The following is an 18991-nucleotide window of genomic DNA, read 5'->3' as shown; positions in this document are numbered from 1 at the left end:
GAGGGATAGAAGGCAGTTGTGAAATCTCCCCCAGAATGATGAATTAATAACCCACTTAAATCCAAGTATAGAATTTCTCTAACAAAAATGTGAAGCAAAGACCCCTATCTTGCCCAAGAGCTGTGTTATGAGACCTCCCTTGAGACCACCTTGCTCAATCCCCATTTACTGCCACAGTGGTTTTGAAGCATCCATCCAGCAGCCTGGCAAGGCACCAATTTGTGGTACTTTGGCCCATACAACTAACACCTGATGTTTTCCTGTTACTGTATTTGCTGATGTAGATAGCTCATTCTTTAATTTAGAATGAGCAGCCTATTACATTAATTTACTGAACGAGTGCCAAGAGCATGGGATAGGTACCCACTGAGAGAACTGTTAACACAACTACTCTCTCATTTTCATGTGAAAAATACTGGTTTGGTCATGGGCACCTAGACTGAGTGCAGGTATGATAGTTTGTTCTTCTGCCACCCCCTACAGTTTCCATAGTGCATCCACATGGCAGCTTTGTTAATAAAAAATACACGCACCAATTCACGCACAAAACCAAATGCTTGCCAATCAAAAGAATAACACCCTACCAAGCAGGGCTATAAGCTCAGTAATAACTGAACAGTGATCGGCCTATGAGGAAAAGTAAATAAAACCAAGAAGCCTAAAGCTAGAACTCATCTAGACTCTCAGCTTGTGGGCCGTCAGTTTGTTAAAGTATACTCATTTTAAGTCAAACTTAAAGAAAGTTTGTCACAGAAGGACAAGCCAAATCCTCTGAACAACTAGAGTCGCTTTTTGGGGGGTGGGGAGGAGAAGTGGTCCTCACCTTAATGAGATGGAATTTAATAGCCGAGTTTCTTATTAGAGGGCCCCATCAGAAACTGTACTGTTTTATAAGGCAGGTAAGTAGCCTCCTATAAGACTTCCTTTACCACCTATGTATGTCAAATGCCTATGTGGTAGGCTGCAGCACCACACTGAATGCCTCCAGTAGCTCTCAAACCAATTCCTCCACTGGGTGAGTTAGCCCAGCTAAAGCTTTCTGCTGCCACAGCTCAGTCACTTCTGGTACTCCAACCTGGCTGCCTACAACTAACATGAAAGCGACCTCTGCCGAGCAAACAGGTCTTTCTGGTGGCAACTGCAACACAGAACAGTTTGTACTCCTGAGGACTCCTAAGTGAAGAAGCTTCCAGGGTAATGGAGTATTTGGTCTGAGAACGTAAAAATACCTGTGCGGAGTCCTGCACTTGGGTCACAGCAACCCCATGCAATGCTACAGGCTTGGGGAAGAGTATCTGGAAAGCTGCCCAGTGGAATAAGACCTGGGGATGTTCGTTGACAGCTGCCTGAATATGAGCCAGCACTGTGCCCAGGTGGCCAAGAAGGCCAACAGCACCCTCCTGGCTTGTATCAGAAATAGTGTGGCCAGCAGGACTAGGGAAGCGATCGTTCCTCTGTACTCAGCAATGGTGAGGTCACACCTCAAATGCCGTGTTCACTTTTGGGCCCCTCACTACAAGAAAGATATTGAGGTGCTGGAGTGTGTCCAGAAAAGAGAAACGAAGCTTATGAAGGGTCTAGAGCACAAGTCTTATGAGGAGCGGCTGAGGGAGCTGGGGTTGTTTAGCCTGGAGAAAAGGAGGCCAAGGGGAGACCTTATCGCTCTCTACAACTACTTGAAAGGAGGTTGTTACAAAGTGGGGGTCAGTCTCTTTCCCCAAATAACGAGAGGTAGGATGAGATGACACAGTCTCAAGTTGTGCCAGGGGAGGTTTAGATTGGATATTAGGAAAAATTTCTTCACCTAAAGGGTTATGAAACATTGGAACAGGATGTCCAGGGAAATGGTTGAGTCACCATCCCTGGAGGTATTTAAAAGACATGTAGATGTGACACTTGGGGACATGGCTTGGCAGTGTTAGGTGTGCAGTTGGACTTGATGATCTTAAAGGTCTTTTCCAACCTAAATGATTCTGTGATTCTATGATTCTGTATTTGTGATCCGAGAAAGCGATGCTGTTCTTTTACACCACTCTAGCCATGTCTTTTTTTGTTGCTTTTTTAAAGATAATTAAGCATCACTGCTTTCTCCACCTGGTCTCAGGCAGAGGAATCTAAAAAACCAAAGCACCCCCCTTTAATGGGGGGGGAAAAAAAGAAATCATTATTATGACTACTGAAATGAACTAATTCTCTAATGACACACTGCATATGTATGGGATTTGCTGTGTGAAAATCCATGCATTTCTCAACCACCTTGGGTCCCATTCTCCAAGTACCTAACAATAAGAGAATACTAGGGATTCACTGAAGAGGGGATTAGTAGTAGATCGAACATACCTTCGCACTGCTGCAGGATCTCTTCAGCTGTGGTGTCATAGTGCGTCAGGGGGTTGCTGGCATTACGGTACTATATTGAAACATACAAGAACCATTAAGCAGACTAGAAAGACAACAAAATTCACATTGTGAGGCATTTCAAGAACATGACATTCTCCAAGCCCCACAACAGCTACGTACACTCTTTTCAGTCGGTTTGCTCGTTATCTGGACCTAGGCAGAATGCACAAGGGAAGGTGCAACCTTCCTAAGGGACCTAATTTAAGAGTAGTGCTAAGGTGCCAGCACCCTCCAATGCCAAGATCAGTCCTGTCTGTGGGACAGTCGTACAACACTACCCGTGTACCTATTCTTCCAGGCAGGACTGCAAGTCAGTGGAAAGCCACCCATGTTTCGCAGTTTCTGCAAAAATAGGCTTGTTGCTGCCCTCTAGTGACTACAAAAGCTTGCTACCCTACAGCATGGTGATGCCTCAACTACAGCCCCAGACCTGCGACATTTTTCCTCCAGAGACACACCTAGGCTGTTGAACAGTCAACCAAGGACACTAAGGAGCAAGGCTGCAACGTCTCCTCCCAAGCTACACCTGCATCTCTGACACTTTGGCTCTTACCTGGTCTAGTATATGTGCATTGGGGATTTCATTTTTCAGTCTCCATGCTACTCCCACGTGAGATTCCGGAGAATCAAATCTAGCAGTAGTTGGGGTCCTCACAATCTCAGCACCCAGAGCTCTCAGGACATCCACCTGTAGCAAATAAAGGTGATCACAAAACCCCAAACACGTTCCCAGCATAGAGACTTCATCAAGATGCAGGGGAAAGAAAACATCTTCCCTTTTACCTGGTCTGTAATAGCCTCCTTAACAGTTCTCCTAAACCCCAGCCTCACATCACTGAGCCACGGGTACAAATCCTTAATGTCATTTGGTCTTAACTAAGCTTTACTTGTGAGCTAGATGTCAAATTCATATTTCTATTCTAGGCCTTCAGGCCAGTAGGGACTGTCAGTACACATCGCAAAGCCTCATTCAGGCAAAACACCATCTCTTCTCAATGCCAGTCACGTATGTTCTGCACTCCAACAGTGCTATAGCCCAATATTTTATGTTTAAGTGCAAATTATATATATTTACCTCCTCCTCCGGACACAGGCAGCAAAGGAGATCCTCCAGGGCCCTATGCACCATTCAACTGCTATAAGGGCAAGAAGGTTTATGACACTGAGCTAAGGCAAAGCCTGTCTTTAGAGGGGAGGGAGGCCTTTGGTGCTGTGTGGCACATGGCAATGATCATGCGGTACCTCTCCCTCCAGAGCACGTTAAGAGCAAGCAATGAGTGTAGCCCTTCAGGGGATGTTGTTCTCCTCTGTGCCACTGCCTTTCAATTGGAACACTGGAAGTGTTTGAACTGAGATAAGTGGTTTTGCTGACAGCAGTTTGCTGCCTCAAGTGTGAAACAGAGGGGATCCCTTCTCTACTCTCTTCTCTTGTTTCAGCTGCAGATGCAGCACCACAGGACAGAGCTTGCTCTAGAGCTAGCTGTTTTGTGCTTTCCACAGAGAAGGTAAATGGACATTACCCAGATGGCTTTTCCTTCCCCTTTGTTGTTGTGGTGACACAACTCAGATGCTTGCCAGTACCCCCCAGTGTAACTTTAGGAGGTAAATGGTCTTCCTCACAGCCTTGCTCAGCCCAGTGCAGAGCAGAAAAATATCCAAAGCTTCAGCACTGCCTTCCTTCCTACTCTTTGCTCAGTGAGGGACAGCTAACCCAGGGACAGGTAGTCTCTTCAGCGTGCTAGATATGTGTCAAGTTCCCTTGACAGTAATGACAGTTTTCCAAGTAAAAGTGCTGTGGGGACAGGTCTTAAAGACATTTTCTGTCCATAGTTGGCCAGCCTGGATTTCTCTGGGCACTGGGCAACAGTCCCTCAGCAGAGTTCTGCCTGGCCAATGACTTCAAGACAAAGAGGCTTCACCTTTGTTGCTAAAGCCACAGCACCCATCTGCACCACGAACTCTACAAGTGAGAACATGCTTACTTTTAAGTTATTGAAAATAAAAGCAGATCTGACCTTCTCCATGCTCATTTTCTCTGGCATCACAATGATACAGCGGTAGCCCTTAACTGCTGCAGCCAAGGCCAGCCCAATTCCTGGAAGCAAGCAAAGACATGTAGAGCATACAGTGAGGAGCAACAAAGAACAAAACCCACAATGCTAGCTTTGGCATGCCCTGGCTTTAATCAGATTTTCACCAGAGGCTTGAGTACAGTGTCTCTAGAGGGGTGGCAAAGGGGATGTTTCTGACTACTGGGGAGAACTGGATATACAGATGCTGCTAGTACTTTGAGGATCACAGCCAACAGAAAGTTTAGCCAAGGGTGGTAAAACTTGACATGTGCGAACTGCTAGTTTTACCACATGCACGTCACATTTTTCCTCTCTCACCCACTTCATTTTTACAGAAGTAATTTGGGAAAAGAATGAGCTTTATGCTAAAGAAGACTAGAGCAATTGTTTTGATACTGTCAGAAGAGCATTAGAGCCTCTATTGACTCACTTCTGCATTAAATCCCTAGTTTACAGTGTGCCAAAATCAAGTCCTTTCTAAAAGACATGACTACATGTTTGAAAACATAATCCAGGAGTGGAGCACAGACTAGGATCTACCTGGCTGGGCAGCAACTCTGTGGAAAGGGACCTGGGGATCCTGGTGGACAAATAGCCCAATACAAGTGAACAGCGTGCTGCGGTGGCAAAGCAAGCCAACAGGATGCTAGGCTGCATCAACAAGGGCATCACCACCAGAGGTAAAGAAGTCATTATCCCACTCTACTCAGTGCTTGTCAGGCCACACCTGGAATACTGCATTCAGGTTTGGTCCCCACTATACAAAAAAAAAAAAAAGATGTGGACAGGCTGGAGAGGGCCCAGAGAAGGGCCATAAAGAAGATCAAAGAACTGGGAAGCCTGCCATATGAGGAAAGGCTGAGAGCATTGGGTTTGTTCAGCCTTGAGAAAAGGCGGCTAAGGGGAAACCTTATCACCATGATCCAGTATTTAAAAGGTGGCTACAAAGAAGATAGAGATGGGATGGAGTAAAAAGGGATGGAGACTCCCTTTTTACAAGGGGTCACATGGAAGAGACAAGGGGTAAGGGTACAAGTTACTCCTGGGGAGATTCCGATTGAACACAAGAGGTAATTTTTTCACAATGAGAACAGTCCATTTCTCTAGACTGTACTTTTGCCAAGAGAGGTTGAACCAGATGATCCTTGAGGTCCCTTCCCATCTGGTATTCCATGATTCTATGATTAAACACTGTTTGTGATTGAGGTTCTAATGCATTATGTCAACTTGCTACCACAGTGAAGTACCTTGACTGTTAGAGACAGACACCTCATTTCTACTTTAAAAATCTGTACCTCCAGCCTGATTTCTGCCTTCCAGCTTGTTATTGTCTGCCTACCTGAAAAGCTAAGCTCAGAGTGCTTCCCCTGTAGAAGAGAAGCTTGTTATCAAATCACCTCTCTGCTGGATAAGCTAAACAGATCAAGTTAGTTGATATGTGTCTGAGGTCGGGCTGCACGGCACCTCCCCTGCTGTTTTGGGTACAAGGCAAAGTACCAACACATGCCCACGAGAACGCCTCCCAGGCAGTTTACCCTACACAGAGACTTGCTTGTTCAAAGCTGGCACTGTTTCTACATGGTGCTGGATTGTGTAGGGGTGAAAAAAAAATTTTTAACTGTTCCTGTAAGAGAAGTTAAATATTTCAGGCGTGGGGGGGAAACTTTTGCCAGTCTATTATAGTCAAATATGGATGCCCAATTAAAAAAAAGCAGAGGCCTCACTGCCTCGCTAAGGCCAAAGCCTGAAGAGAAGCCATCCAGCACTCTCCCTTATGGTCTGTGATGAAGAAAGCATTTTGAGACCTGAACTCTAACACTTTGTACATTCTGCTAGTGACCTGGAAATGCAGCAAACATCAGAACAGGACTTTGGCTGAGGAAAAAGTGGGATGCAGAGATGACAAAAATGTAACACATTAGCTCTCACATTTAATATAATCAGTAGCTCTGAACAGTAGCCTAGAGAAAAAGCCAATTCTCTCAGGTTACCATCTGCCCCAGCCTTTGCTTTTACATGAAAAGAGACATCTTTCTGAAGTAACTGTCCTGTATCTCCTTCAGTTCTGCCTTCTGTCGTTTGGATTCTGTGGCAAGGAGAACCATTTATCAGGTACTGACCCAGAAAGCAGGATGTCATAATTTGACCTCAGATGCTGGAGGAAAGGAATATGGAGATTTTCCACTACATGCTATTGTTCAGGCAAGAGGTGTTAGTCACAAGGGCTCCAGTTGCACTGCACCCCCCACAGAGCAGCTGCTGATCAAACAGCAACAGATACGACTTCACAGTTCTCTGCTGAAGGCAGGAGAACTGGTCACAGATCAGCTCATCATCCCAGTCCCTCCACTAACAAAAGCTGAAGTGGATCAAGAGAACAAAAGATTTGCCTGGCCTGTGTCTATCATAAGGCAACAGTGGATGCCCAGGAAACAGTTTAAGAACAGGACAAGACACCTCTCCAGAACAAATCAGGCAGGAGAGTAGCTTGTAGCTCAGCTCAGGATCCTCCTAATAGCAGCAGCATATTTTATATTGAACTAGCTTAAGGGAGAGCATTCCAGGTATGTTTACTCTCCACCAACAGAACAGCTTAACAGAAGTACAACAGCCATGACACAGGAACCCCGAGTTAACTCCAGGCTGCTTGGATCATCAGATGCTCTGCCCTGGCCCCTAATTAGCGGGACTGTTCCTTCCCCCTGCCCTCCAAGGAGGAGATGCTGACCCAAGTGGAATCTGTTGAAAAATCTAGGTGTGCAAGAGGTATGCCAGCAGACAGTGCTGTGGGGATGCAGCTCATCTCCCATCTCAACTGCACCAACATGGGAAAGGCCGTTTCTCAAACCAGGCCCACCTCACCTGACAAAGGGACCATAGGACTTCCCAAATAGAATGGGAAGATCCAGATTCACACCAGTCTTTTGGTGCTTTTTTTTTTCCTCAATAATTTCAGTCAGACTTTAATTCCTGAATAGGACCTGAAGACCCTGGTGAATATGGCCTAACACTTATTTTCTTTTAAAGCAAAAGGCCTCTGCAAATTTAGCAGACCTCCTTTCCAGCTGTTCTGCTCAGCATAGGCACTGCAGAATTGCTCCTCGTGTGAGATGGAAGAGGCACTGCTCCCTACACCATACAAGCAGGAAGGGATCCCTTTTCTTCCTTGCATAGGCAGCCTCCATGCACCAAACTCAAGTCTGCCTCTTCCAGGAAAAGCACCACAGCATTTTCCTCACACACTTTACTAGGGTCTCTCCATCCCCTACCTGTGTTTCCAGAGGTTGGCTCTATGATAGTGTCCCCAGGCTTCAAGATCCCAGCTTTTTCAGCATCCTCCACCATCCTCAGGCTGATTCGGTCCTTCACACTGCCTCCAGCATTGAAGAACTCACATTTTGCCACTAGAAAAAAAGAAACAAAGCAGAGTTCTTAAACAGCAGTCATTTGTTAAACAGGCTGCTGATCCCAAACGTATCTGCAAGACCAACTCTTAACATGTCTGCCCAATTGACCTCCCTACTTTACATCAGAGATGGGGGATTCAGTTCACAGCATCTCCAATGTTAAGAGTCACAACAACAAAGCAAGTTTGGTACTTGATGCTGGCCCCAGAAGCCAGGAACCCACACTCTGTCAGTCTCAAAAGATGACCTCTCCTTTCATCTTTCCTCTTTATTACAGCCCAGGCATTAGGATGAAAAGCCCCAGGGCTCTTCCACTGCTATAGCATGGGGGAAACAGAACTCTACCAACATGCCTTGCCTCTTTTCCCTGCTACATTCTCCAGCCAAAGACTTTCTGATCAAACTGGAAGTTTCTCCCCTTGTTCAGTCTACACTTTCACTTCAGTACTCACAGCACTAATCCCTTCAATGGTGTTAAGCACCACCTTTCAGGAGTCTGATCAGAGCCTCCAGATATCTCCACGATTGCTGGATTTAAAAAACAAACAAAAACATTCGCTGAAAGTTTCATCCCTTTCATCATTTTCCATGATCTTTAGTGGTGACTGCAGATCTGCATTTGTACACACACTGATGAAGCAGTCAAAAACTTCATAAAACATTTTTAAAATTTAAAAGTTATTTTCTATGGAAAAAGTTTTACTTTTTCTACAAAAATGGAAAAGTTACAGGGAATGCCCTCATGAAGTACAAATTGAAAGATGTTTTAGATGACCATATCCTAAAAATCTGAAAAACTGCCACAGAAAAAGAGGAATTTTTCTCACCATGTTCTGTAGGGTACCTGCACTCCTCCTGTGCCCAGGTGGGACTCCAGTGGACCCATTGCTAACCAGGACTACCCAAGTTTCTGAAACAGTGTTTCTTATTTTGATTTTCTGCTTGCAGAAATACTCACAGAGTTCACACTTGAGCCCATACTGCTTCCCAATCTTGTTGATTCGCACCAAGGGTGTATTGCCAACTTTATTGAGGATGCTTGGCAAGATTTTCAGAGGCTCTGGCCTGGTACACATACAAAAAAAGTCAGCATATTCACAGAGGGGGCCACAGGCAGATCACACAAAAGCAACACAGCATTTCCAATGCTTTTTATTCAACCAGCTTTCTCCCCCACCTTTACCAGGCTAGTTATTTTAGATATTTTAGTTTAAAAGAATGTCCATTGGGTATAAATTCACAAAACATCAAGTCCTTAACCAAAACAAGGATTAATCAGACATCAAGCCAAGTGCTGAGGCAAGAATGAAGGGCTCTGCACTTCCTCCTGGCATGAAGTAGTTTAGCAGTGCTGACAGTCAGCTATTTTATAAGCAAAAGGCATTAACAGTGCAATCTTTCATCTAGTCAGGGAACTGCTTGCCAGGTTACTTAAAATAAGTTAGTTCCAGTTCATGTAGTTTCACATCTTTGGTGCAAGGTCCCTTAATCTGGGTTCTTAGCTTTGCTTATACGTGGAAATTAAGAAGCACCAGTGTATTCACATGCTAAACAGCATCAATTTAAGTCAGTCATCTTTTGTTAAGTCCACGTGGCTCTGAGGGGACCTGGATTAGCGCTGTACTGAAAATCAGCAAATATAAGTAATACTTACAGAGTGGTATGACGATGGGGGGAGGCAGAGATGGGTTTCCCAAGCTTCCATGTGCATTTGCTAGGTGCATCAGGGCGGATCCACTCCCTTTCCTTGTCATTAGACTTGCAGTTCTCATTGTCCATCCCACCAGGGAGGAAATATTTGCCAGGTGCATGAGGGCATGAGTTCATATCTGGCTTCTGCTGGGGAGGACGTCTAGGCATTTCATCCTTGGGGGAGGGGGACAGAAAAGAGAGAAAACAAACAAACAAAAGAAGCGAGGGGGGAAGAGAGAGTGTGATTTGTATGCCTTGCTGTAACAAAGTTAGTGCATCTTTTGAGACTATCAAAGTTACTCAAGTTCGGCACCATGGAAAACCACCCATTCACACTCATATCACCATCCTTCCTAAAATAGCTAAAAATCATGTTACTCATAAGGAGTCATTATTCTTGTCTCTGTCCCTTCACTAATGTATCTGTTTCCAGTCTAGTGGTTCAGCACGCAGTTCTTCTGAGGGAAGCTCAACAGAAACTACCCTGGTGGCAATTTTCAAGACAGCAGTATTGCCTATAAGCCAAAGAGAGCAATGGCAACAGTTAGCCTTTAACACCCAAGAACAGGTTCTACCACTGACTACAAGAGATCCTATCACTGTACCTAAGACTCAGGTGTTCAGGGAGAGAGCATAGTATGTCTCAGACAAATCCCATCCTCAAATGTCCACCTTGTTTTTCCCTTATGTGAAAAAGGTCACAACGAACTTCACTTCCCACTGTGAAGATGGGAAAGCATTTCAGCGGAATTTTGATTTGCCAAATCCTTATCTCCAAAATGAGAATCTTGCACTGCAATGCTGAGTGCAAAAGCTCAATGCAGTGCCCTACATGAAGGGAACTTAAAACACACTGAAGCATGTGCTTACTGTAACTACCATCCATAAATATCAAGAAAACAGGACTAACTTCATGGGAGACACCCCTCCCACACGAAAAAAACAGCTCTCTGAAATAAAACCTCCCCATTCCAAGCAGAGAGAAACAGGGTAAGACTACGTGGTGCCAAGAGACTCTGAATTGCTACTTGTAGTCATGAAGGAGAACTCTTCCAGAAAGGCCACTGGTTTCAGTAGCACCTACTTCCATAGCATTCCAGAAAAAAAAAAAACCTAGAACTCCCTCCAAAAACACGTAGGGCTTTCCCAAATTCTGGTGACAGAAAGGCAGGCAAACAGTATTCCCCAAAGACCAATGAGTACCTTAGACACAGAAACAGGCCTTTCTGACATCAACTTCTCCATGTTCTTTGGTGACGGCACAGTAGATCGGACTTTCCTCAGAAGATCAAGTACTGTGGGTCACAAGACTGGAATCTTCTTCAAAGCTGCAGATCATTAAAAAAAAAAATAAAAATCAGGAAAGAGCCTCTTGCAGGGGCAAGACAAACATCCCACTTTCATAGGGAAAAATAGAAGCTGCAAAACGAAGTGACAATGTCTTGTGTAAACAGGATAAACAAAAATGATCATAAGGCAGAGGTACTGCGCAAGACCAGTGAAGGGTCTCCTGACCCTGTTCTTCTCGCATTACCTGATTTTTCCCCTGCCCTGCCTTCCACAGCTCAGATCCAGTAAAGGAAGCAGAAAATATCTCTATTGGACTGTCTGCAACTCCATAAGCTTGAAAGCCACACAAAGTAATAGAAAATACTCCAGTTTGCAGGATATATACCTGTAGGGACACCGAGGGTGAAAGGGCTTCATGGGGCCATCACCAAAAGACCTTCTACACAACTTAGGAAAAGACTTCATATAGGAACACTTGTAGAGGCCTCTCTGCCTTTGGGGAGACCTTAAACCTCACAAGTTCCTACCTCAACTGAATCAGTATTGCATGCACAATTGTAGTGATGCTGGATATAACACACACAGTAAACACTTCAACCACAAGGAAGCAAGGAAGCCTTCTAGCAGGCTTTTTGTTTTAGAAATTAGTAAATATAAAATAGAAGCAGTAAGTTCATTTCTCCTACTCCAGCTAGTTGTTCATAGAGCCTGCCTGTTTCCTTTCCATTGAAGGCAAAAATCTGGCTGAAGTCTTGGACAGTGTGGGGTTTTTTTCCTAGTATTTGTTTTTCTCATCACCGTTTAGCAGCAAGATTCAAGCTCTTTCCATTACTGAATTGTGCTAGGCCTGGAAAGGGTCCTTGGTCTCATCCTCCTTCTTCTGACAAACACGCACAAAACAGACACAGCTTAGATCAGAGTTGATGGTCTGGTAAAACACTGGAAAAAAAGCTGAACCACAGGATCAGTGAACTTTAGCATTTGATCCTGCAAGTTAACATGCACCACTAACCACGACTGCCTTATGCACACACCAATTCATTTATTGCATGCCAAAGGCATTTAAACTGCCCTTCTTTAGGAAAAAAAGCCTCCAAAAGCACCAACTTTCCAGATTAAGGCTTGAAATAATTCTCCTTTCGCATATAAAGTCTTCCATGGTACCAAAATGATATGATTCTCCTTTATTTAGGTTACTACATGCCCAAGAGCCAAGATGGACTACATCCTGTCATAGGCTACTGACCAGGGCTAGACTGAGAGACACCAGTCCAAGAAAGCTAATATCCCATAAATACACATAATCTAAATAACATCAACCAGTCTTTGTTACCAGAAATTAGTTTAGTTCCAGAATGAAACCCAGCCTCCATTTCTATTTCTAGAAGGTGCCCGGTTCACAGTTCAGAATATCAGCATTTTTTTTAACAAAGAAAAACCACTGAAGAAGTTTCAAGTCTTTCTATGAGTCGCATTCACGTGCTCCTTTAGACAGCTGGCATGTGATACTGGACATTGACACTGACTGCCTCTGCTCACAGGTAGCACTGACAATATTTACAAAGTCCATCTAATAAGGGTACCTTGCTGCCAAAGGATCAAACCATTTCAACATTCAGAAAGAAAGCAGCAACAGGTTATAGACAGGAAACAGCAGGTTTTGGTCATCTTCTAGGTTCTGATAAAATAGGAGGGCAAAACCTTTAAAAGCTTTAAATCACCAGTCCTCAGTGTTGTTCAAGAGGGTCCAAAATTGCAGAGGAAGGGAGAGAAATTTGTTGCAGGAAAAGTTTCAGAGGTTTCAAAAAATAAGTATTTGTTCTTTGTATTGAAGGAAGGAAAGAAAGAAATTAACATGGTGCTCTTCAAAAGCTGCCTTTTGGAGGATTCCCTCCAATTTGGGAAAGACAATACCATCTCATTTCCCCTATTGTAAGGCAAAAAAAAAAAAAATCCACAATCCACTAACAGCATCACCCATCACCTCTTGAATTAGGAACAGCAGAAATGGAGGAAAAGCTATATTTATCACCTTCAACTAAGCTGTGAGATTCTCTCATACGTTTAGAACGGCAAAACTCTGATGTTTCATCAAAGCTTCAATAATGGGTCCAGAACTCTGAACAAAAGCGAGGATAGAGAGAAAAAGCTAACCACAAGCACTGCCAACAAAAACTCTGTCACCAAATACTAACCTGAAGTAACATCATTCATTGAAAGGAACATAAGATCCTCTTCAGTAAATCCCTTCAAAACATTTTATTAGGCATTATTTTAAATAACCCCACACTCACCCAGGCCAAAGTAGATAAATATGCATATATACCTTTATAAAGTCAAATTCTAATCATGCTAGTAGAGAATCAGTCTTAGCTATGTTCAACCTAACATCTTAGGGTTTTGAAGAAGGACAAAATTCTAGGACAGAGTTGGTTGTTCTCCATGGGGAATTATTACTGCAGCACTCAGCAGAGACAGATAAAGGCATCTGTGATGGCTTACTGTTCTACCTAAGAAACAAGTCAAGAGCCCAAGAGTGACTTGTCATGTTCAGTACCAACAGGAAGATCTCAGATCTTCAAGCTCCTTCAGTGCTACTGATGAACTCCCTGAACACCACCCAGAGCATGCAACCGGTGCTTACAACGCTAGATGATGCAACTTCAGCAAAACAGGGGGAAGAGGTGGTCAGCCTAGGACACCCAAATTCCTCCCAAGACCCATGATCCTGCCTACAGGCCCAAATTGGGCCATAGGAAGCTGATGCTTCCTACTGAGGAAGATCTTTGGGGGGCACAGGGGACCCAGGAAAGGGGGTGAGCAGAAACTGACAAAACAGAGGACGACAGCAACTTCTTCACTAGCCTGACCCTCTTCTCAGTCTTTCTTCTGGGAATGTAGACTGGGGAGACAGGACAGGAGAATGGTGACTGCTGCTCCAGCTGCAATTGATGGCTGCTTAGAAGAGTCTGAGGGACATAAGCTGCAGGAAGAGTTGCTCATCTTCATGACAGAAGTTCTGTCAGCCTGAATTTAAATTTGCTGTAAAAGGGAACACTCCCATAACTAGCTAGGGGTGTGGGCCGAGTCTAACTAGACAAGTCTGACTAACTTCTACCATTATATCTGCAGAGGGCATGAGGCAGAAAAATCAGAAAGACAATTTACAAAGTCACGAAGGGGATTGGGGGATAGGCAGAAGTATGAAATCCAGAAAGCCTCATGGGCAAGGCTCACACCTCTGGATCCATCTCCATGGGACCTTAAAGACCTAAACTATTTCTCAACTCCTACAGAACAGGACTGAAGGTCACCGAGTGAAATTAATCCCCAGCCATACTAAGCTGAGCTCATTTCATAGATATGTTAGGAGCTATACTTTCTAAGGCTGTTTACAGTATATGATGTCAGCACTAATGCAGGCAGTTAAAGAGTACCATGTATGCCAGAACTTAATTAACTCAACTCTTGTCTGAAGCAGAAACAAAGCTGCCTAAAAGGCAGGTGTAAGAGGTGGATCAGAGAGAGATGCCCCAAGGGCTAACTAGTCAGCAGGAGATGAGATATGGGATTTCATTATGCTGCGGCCTGAGAACGGGAAACTTTGACATTAAGCAAGTACTTTACTTCGTGAACAAGTAAACCACTACAGACCAGTTCTGCTCACTCTGAGTATCACAGGGTCTTAAGAGAGCTTTAAGATCTTTACAGGTTTAAAGATGTAGCAGTACCCATCCAGCCTTTCAATGGTGTTCAGAAACACCACAGCTGTAAGTGATGCATCTGCATCTGGTTTTTTTGTTGGTTTGTTTTTTTGTGTTGTTTTTTTTTATTTTTTTTTTCATATTTCCCCCCAGCTCCTCCCTGCTACTTCCTCAGTAGTGGGCAGCCATCGCTTCTGTGTCAGGAGATATTAAGTGACACGAAGTAACTGGGGTATGAATTAACAACACTGTGGCTCTGGGAAGAAATACTTTGAGAATTGAATCTTATCTATTTTCCTTGCCAGAGCAGATGATCACACGTGTGTCCTCTCAATAACCACTCTTCCTTTCAAGGCTGTGCTGGCATACTTGGAAGCCTCCTGATATGAAATGAGTAGTTCTTTAATGCCTTCGTAACACTGCAAAGATGTTAAAACTTCAACAGCAAAGCAAGTTAAGGCAACCGTTAAGGCAATTGTTACACTAGAGATGAGCCTGTAAAAACATTAAAGTGTTCAGCCTGCCTTCTCCCCACAGAAGGGAAGCTGTGCACGCAGCTGTAACTCAGGTGTCCTCTGACATCTCCATTTCCTGAATTCAGTCCAACCCTGTCCAGGCTCGCCTGATAAGTTTTCTGAATGAAGACTGAAGTCTTCGAGGAGCACAACAGCATTAGAAAAAAGACTGGAGGATGTCTTTATCTGCATTTTCGTCTGTTGCAGTCAGAAAATTTCATTATTACTTTCCCTGCTTCTAGTTCCCTTTCACACAAAGATGGACCAACATTACTCTTGATCTGTTAAGCTCACCAAGTACATGGAGGAAAGCATTACAGGCACGGTTAACAGAAGCACAGAGATTACGCAGGGTGCTCAGCATGACAAAAAGAAGGAGCTGGAGTTCTGCTCTCAGTTTCTATCCAGTCTATAAAACAGGTAGAAGCACAGCTCCCCTTCCCCAGCATTACGAGGCATCACATCTTTTGTTAGCCCAGGGACGTCTGATAAAGGCTGGCAAAGAAACACTGGTCACCAGTGCCTGGGCAGGAAGCCAGCTTTTTAGCTGATGCATGTTTTGTGGGAAAGATCAGCTGCCACCCACTCTGGCTACATCTGTAGAGCTTTTGGCAGGTATCCACAGTCCAACCATGAGCAGGGTGCACCCTGCTGCCTGCCTAGCTCCTGTGTGTCTCACATGCAGACAGCAGGCACCTGCCAATAGCCAGAGGCCAGTGCATCTGAGCCATACTGGCAGGCTGCTATGCTGCCAGTGCCAGCTAAGTGACATACCTCAGCCAGCATGCATGCTCCAGGACACGGGGCCCCCATGACCCTTGCTACCAACCACAGTTTTTAGAAGTACTGCTTTGGCTTCAGGAAAGCAGGCTAGTTAATTCACACACAGAAGGGTCATGATAGGATATTAAAGAGCCACCAACTAATATCAAAAAAGGATAACCCGCCCAAACACCCCAAGTATTGGACTTAACCTAGCACCTAAACGGAGATCATCAGTAGCAATCTCACTACAGCCATTCTCCTGCTAAGAAATACCAATTTCTGAGCAGGTCTTAGTTTCACAGGAAATACTTTTCCTCCTCTGACACAAAATCCCCAGATTTCACTTATCTCCATACTCTGAGTTTTCCCTCCTTGCTGCAGCACAAGTTTTACAGAACACAGAGCTCTTGTGCCTCAACTCAGCAAACAGACTCGTTTAAAGGGTAAACACTCTGAGTAACTTTGCTGGAACAGGGCCCAACGCTCCAAAATCTCCACGGTCAAAGGCTTTAGGATTTTTTTAAAAAAAAAAAAAAAAAGATATACAGAAGAGTAGATAAACAGGAAAAGGAGAGGAACTGCTTGTCTTTCAAGTAATGTCTAGTTCAGTAATACGCTACCAGCATTACTAATATTGCTATTGAAGTAGGTCTCACAGGTCTCGGGCAATATCAGGCCCTTCCTAATAGGGGAAGGGCAACGCATACAATAAAGTGCAATAGAAAAATCTTCTTAGTCCACTGCATTAGGCAAAAAACATTGGCAAGAGACCGCCACGGTACCTACGAGAACAATGGATGAACGGCCAAGAACAGCCAAAGAGCTGGTGCCAAACCCAGAGAGAACAACAAAAGGCACAATATCATCCTGCGAGCCTGTGTAAGAAGCAGGGAGCCGGCCTTTCCTCCCTCGGCTTCCCGCCCGGAGGAGCGGGAAGGCCACAGGCACCCTCCCGAAGCCGGCGCTGCCCTCCCTCCCCGCCGGCAGGCCAGCTCCAGGGCTCCGCTTGCCCGCAACAGGCCTGAAACCCCCCATTCCCATTTCTTAATCACAAAATAAAAGCCCACCCATGTAGTACAACCGCATCCACCCACCAGCCCGCAGCCCGACATCCTTCCCCGCAGCGAGGGGAAACCGCCACGCCACGCCACGCCACGGTGACCGTTTAACGGCCGCCCCTGCTGAGGCGATGCGGACACCCGCAGCTCTCCCCCCGCAGCTCTCCCCCCGCACCCGCGGATGATGCAACGGGCGGCGAAGGGGATGCAGCCGCCACCTTACTCACGCGAGCTCCTCAGGACGCCGACGCCGCCCACCCGCGCTGCAGCGCGGCACACCGGCGAGGAGGAGGAGGAGGCGGAGGCGAAGGCGGAGGAGGGAAAGGGACCAGCCCCGGCCTGGGGTTAAAAAGAGCCCGCGAGCCCCTTGGTCCCGCCCCGCCGTCGGCCCCGCCCCCCGGGGGGAGGGAGCGGGAGCGGGCGAGGCCATTGGCCGCCACGGGGGAGTTGGCGAGTCAGGGACAGCCAATGGGGAGGCGGCGCGCGGCCACACGGCACTGCCGCCTGCAGCCGCTTGGCGGCCGGCCCGGGCCCTTGCCGGGCCCGGGCGGGGCGGAGAGCAGCGTGGCCGGCCCGATGCCGGAGCTCGGAGGGAAAACCAGGGGCAAAACGGGCGGGTTTCCCCAAAGGGGCCCCGCGGAGCCCGAGGAGAGGTCTCTGCCGGGGGCGTGGGCCCGAGGGGGCGCAGCCAGGCCGCGGCCTTCGAAGGCCGTGGCCGTGAGGGAAGGAACAGGCACCTGGGCTGCTTGTAACACCCCGCGCGCTGGAGGTGTTACTGGCAGCCTGCTGGATTTGGGGAAAAATAATACCCACCGCATCAGAGGGGCTGCTGTGAGGGGAGTTTCACGGGTGGGGCTGCAGCCAGACACCCCCCCCGGCAGCCGAACCCTCTGAAAAGGCCTCAGGGCTGTGCTGCGGCCGGCCAGCCGGCTTTGCGGCCCTGTCTCAGCTTGCCCAAAGTCGACATCAGGGGGAAGAGAGACGACCCAGGCGTCTCTGGGTCTGGTGTCAAAGGCTGAAAATACCCATCCTGGCACAGGGAGGAGGTGGTGAATGCCCGAGCTGGGAGCTGGAAATGGTGCTACAGAAAGTAAGCGTGACCCTCTCACTGAAATAAACCCACACCGATCATTTCGCTAGCGGTAGTTGTGCCATGAATCAGGAAATGGGTTTATCCCAAAAGGTGCCAAGCCCTAAGCATGACTCTGGAAAACACCTAGACGCTTTCTCTGTTTGAAGCTCCCGTGTTGCCTGCAATTTGTCTGCTGGTGTGCTTGCTGGCACAGAGGCAGGCTGTACACTGCTTTTGAAGAAGGAGCCAAGGCCAGGCTGGATGGGGCTTTGAGCAGCCTCGTCTAGAGGGAGGTGTCCCTGCCCATGGCAGGGGGGTTGGAACTAGATGATTTTTAAGGTCGCTTCCAACTCTAACCAGTCTATGATTCTACGAGAAGGAGCAGCCACCTCGAGCCTTGTGGGGGGGCTGTCCCCTAGCCAAATTGGCTTCATATCTGTGAGTCCTTATGGCACCAGTGCAATGGATCGTTATTATGCCCTGATGTAATTATTACATTTTTGATGGTGCCTGAGAATGTGATGAGGTATTCGGCTGGCAAGTCGCTCAGTGTCACATTGGCTCCATCTGCACTGTTGTGAACAGAGCTTTACAGTGTGTAGCACGGTGTGCAGGTGAATTTAAGACACTCAGTGCAAATTGTCTCAGAATAATTATTGACAACCACAAGGTACTCCAGGTTGTGCAGAAAGCTAAAACAAAACAAAACAGAAATCCTTGCATGAAAGCACGAGATTCCAAAAAGGCTTACCAGAGTGAAACATCTCAAGAACATAGCTTGTTGCTGTAGAAAGTCCAAGCAGCAATTTCTTCTGTATCTATGAAAAATACCAGTAAAGAGAAAAGCAATTCGAGGTAGCTTTATTTTAGAACATGATTCACCCTGAAGTGTTCCGTGTGTTTTAGGTAATCAAAGGAGTGGAGACAACTGTATGCCTCCATCTGTACATATAGATACTACGTAGCGTAGCTGTTTGAAGAGTATGGCATGCTATATAAAAATAAAAAGGAACAGG

General features: G+C 46.0%; 1 protein-coding gene across 3 annotated transcripts in view; it reads right to left on the bottom strand.

Moving 5' to 3' along the window:
* Positions 1–17256, bottom strand: part of LOC128905615 (cystathionine beta-synthase-like protein) — a 28513-nt gene extending 11257 nt beyond the window's left edge. For 2 of the 3 annotated variants that reach the window (XM_054191937.1, XM_054191958.1), the window contains exons 1-8: positions 17131–17256; positions 10775–10899; positions 9534–9745; positions 8838–8944; positions 7742–7876; positions 4416–4495; positions 2954–3088; positions 2341–2410 (exon numbers count right to left, since the gene is read on the bottom strand). In XM_054191937.1, the coding sequence (XP_054047912.1) occupies positions 2341–2410; positions 2954–3088; positions 4416–4495; positions 7742–7876; positions 8838–8944; positions 9534–9745; positions 10775–10816 (781 nt within the window). In that variant the 5' untranslated portion in view covers positions 10817–10899; positions 17131–17256. Of the gene's footprint in view, positions 1–2340; positions 2411–2953; positions 3089–4415; positions 4496–7741; positions 7877–8837; positions 8945–9533; positions 9746–10774; positions 10900–17121 lie in introns of all 3 variants that reach the window. The other variant, XM_054191947.1, reaches the window with a different exon arrangement.
* Between the last annotated feature and the right edge of the window lie 1735 nt (positions 17257–18991).

This window comes from Rissa tridactyla, chromosome 1 (genome assembly GCF_028500815.1).
Source record: "Rissa tridactyla isolate bRisTri1 chromosome 1, bRisTri1.patW.cur.20221130, whole genome shotgun sequence".
NCBI classification, from domain to species: Eukaryota; Metazoa; Chordata; class Aves; order Charadriiformes; family Laridae; genus Rissa; species Rissa tridactyla.
Note: the sequence above shows the minus strand (reverse complement) of the source record. Positions and strands in the feature narration are given on the sequence as shown.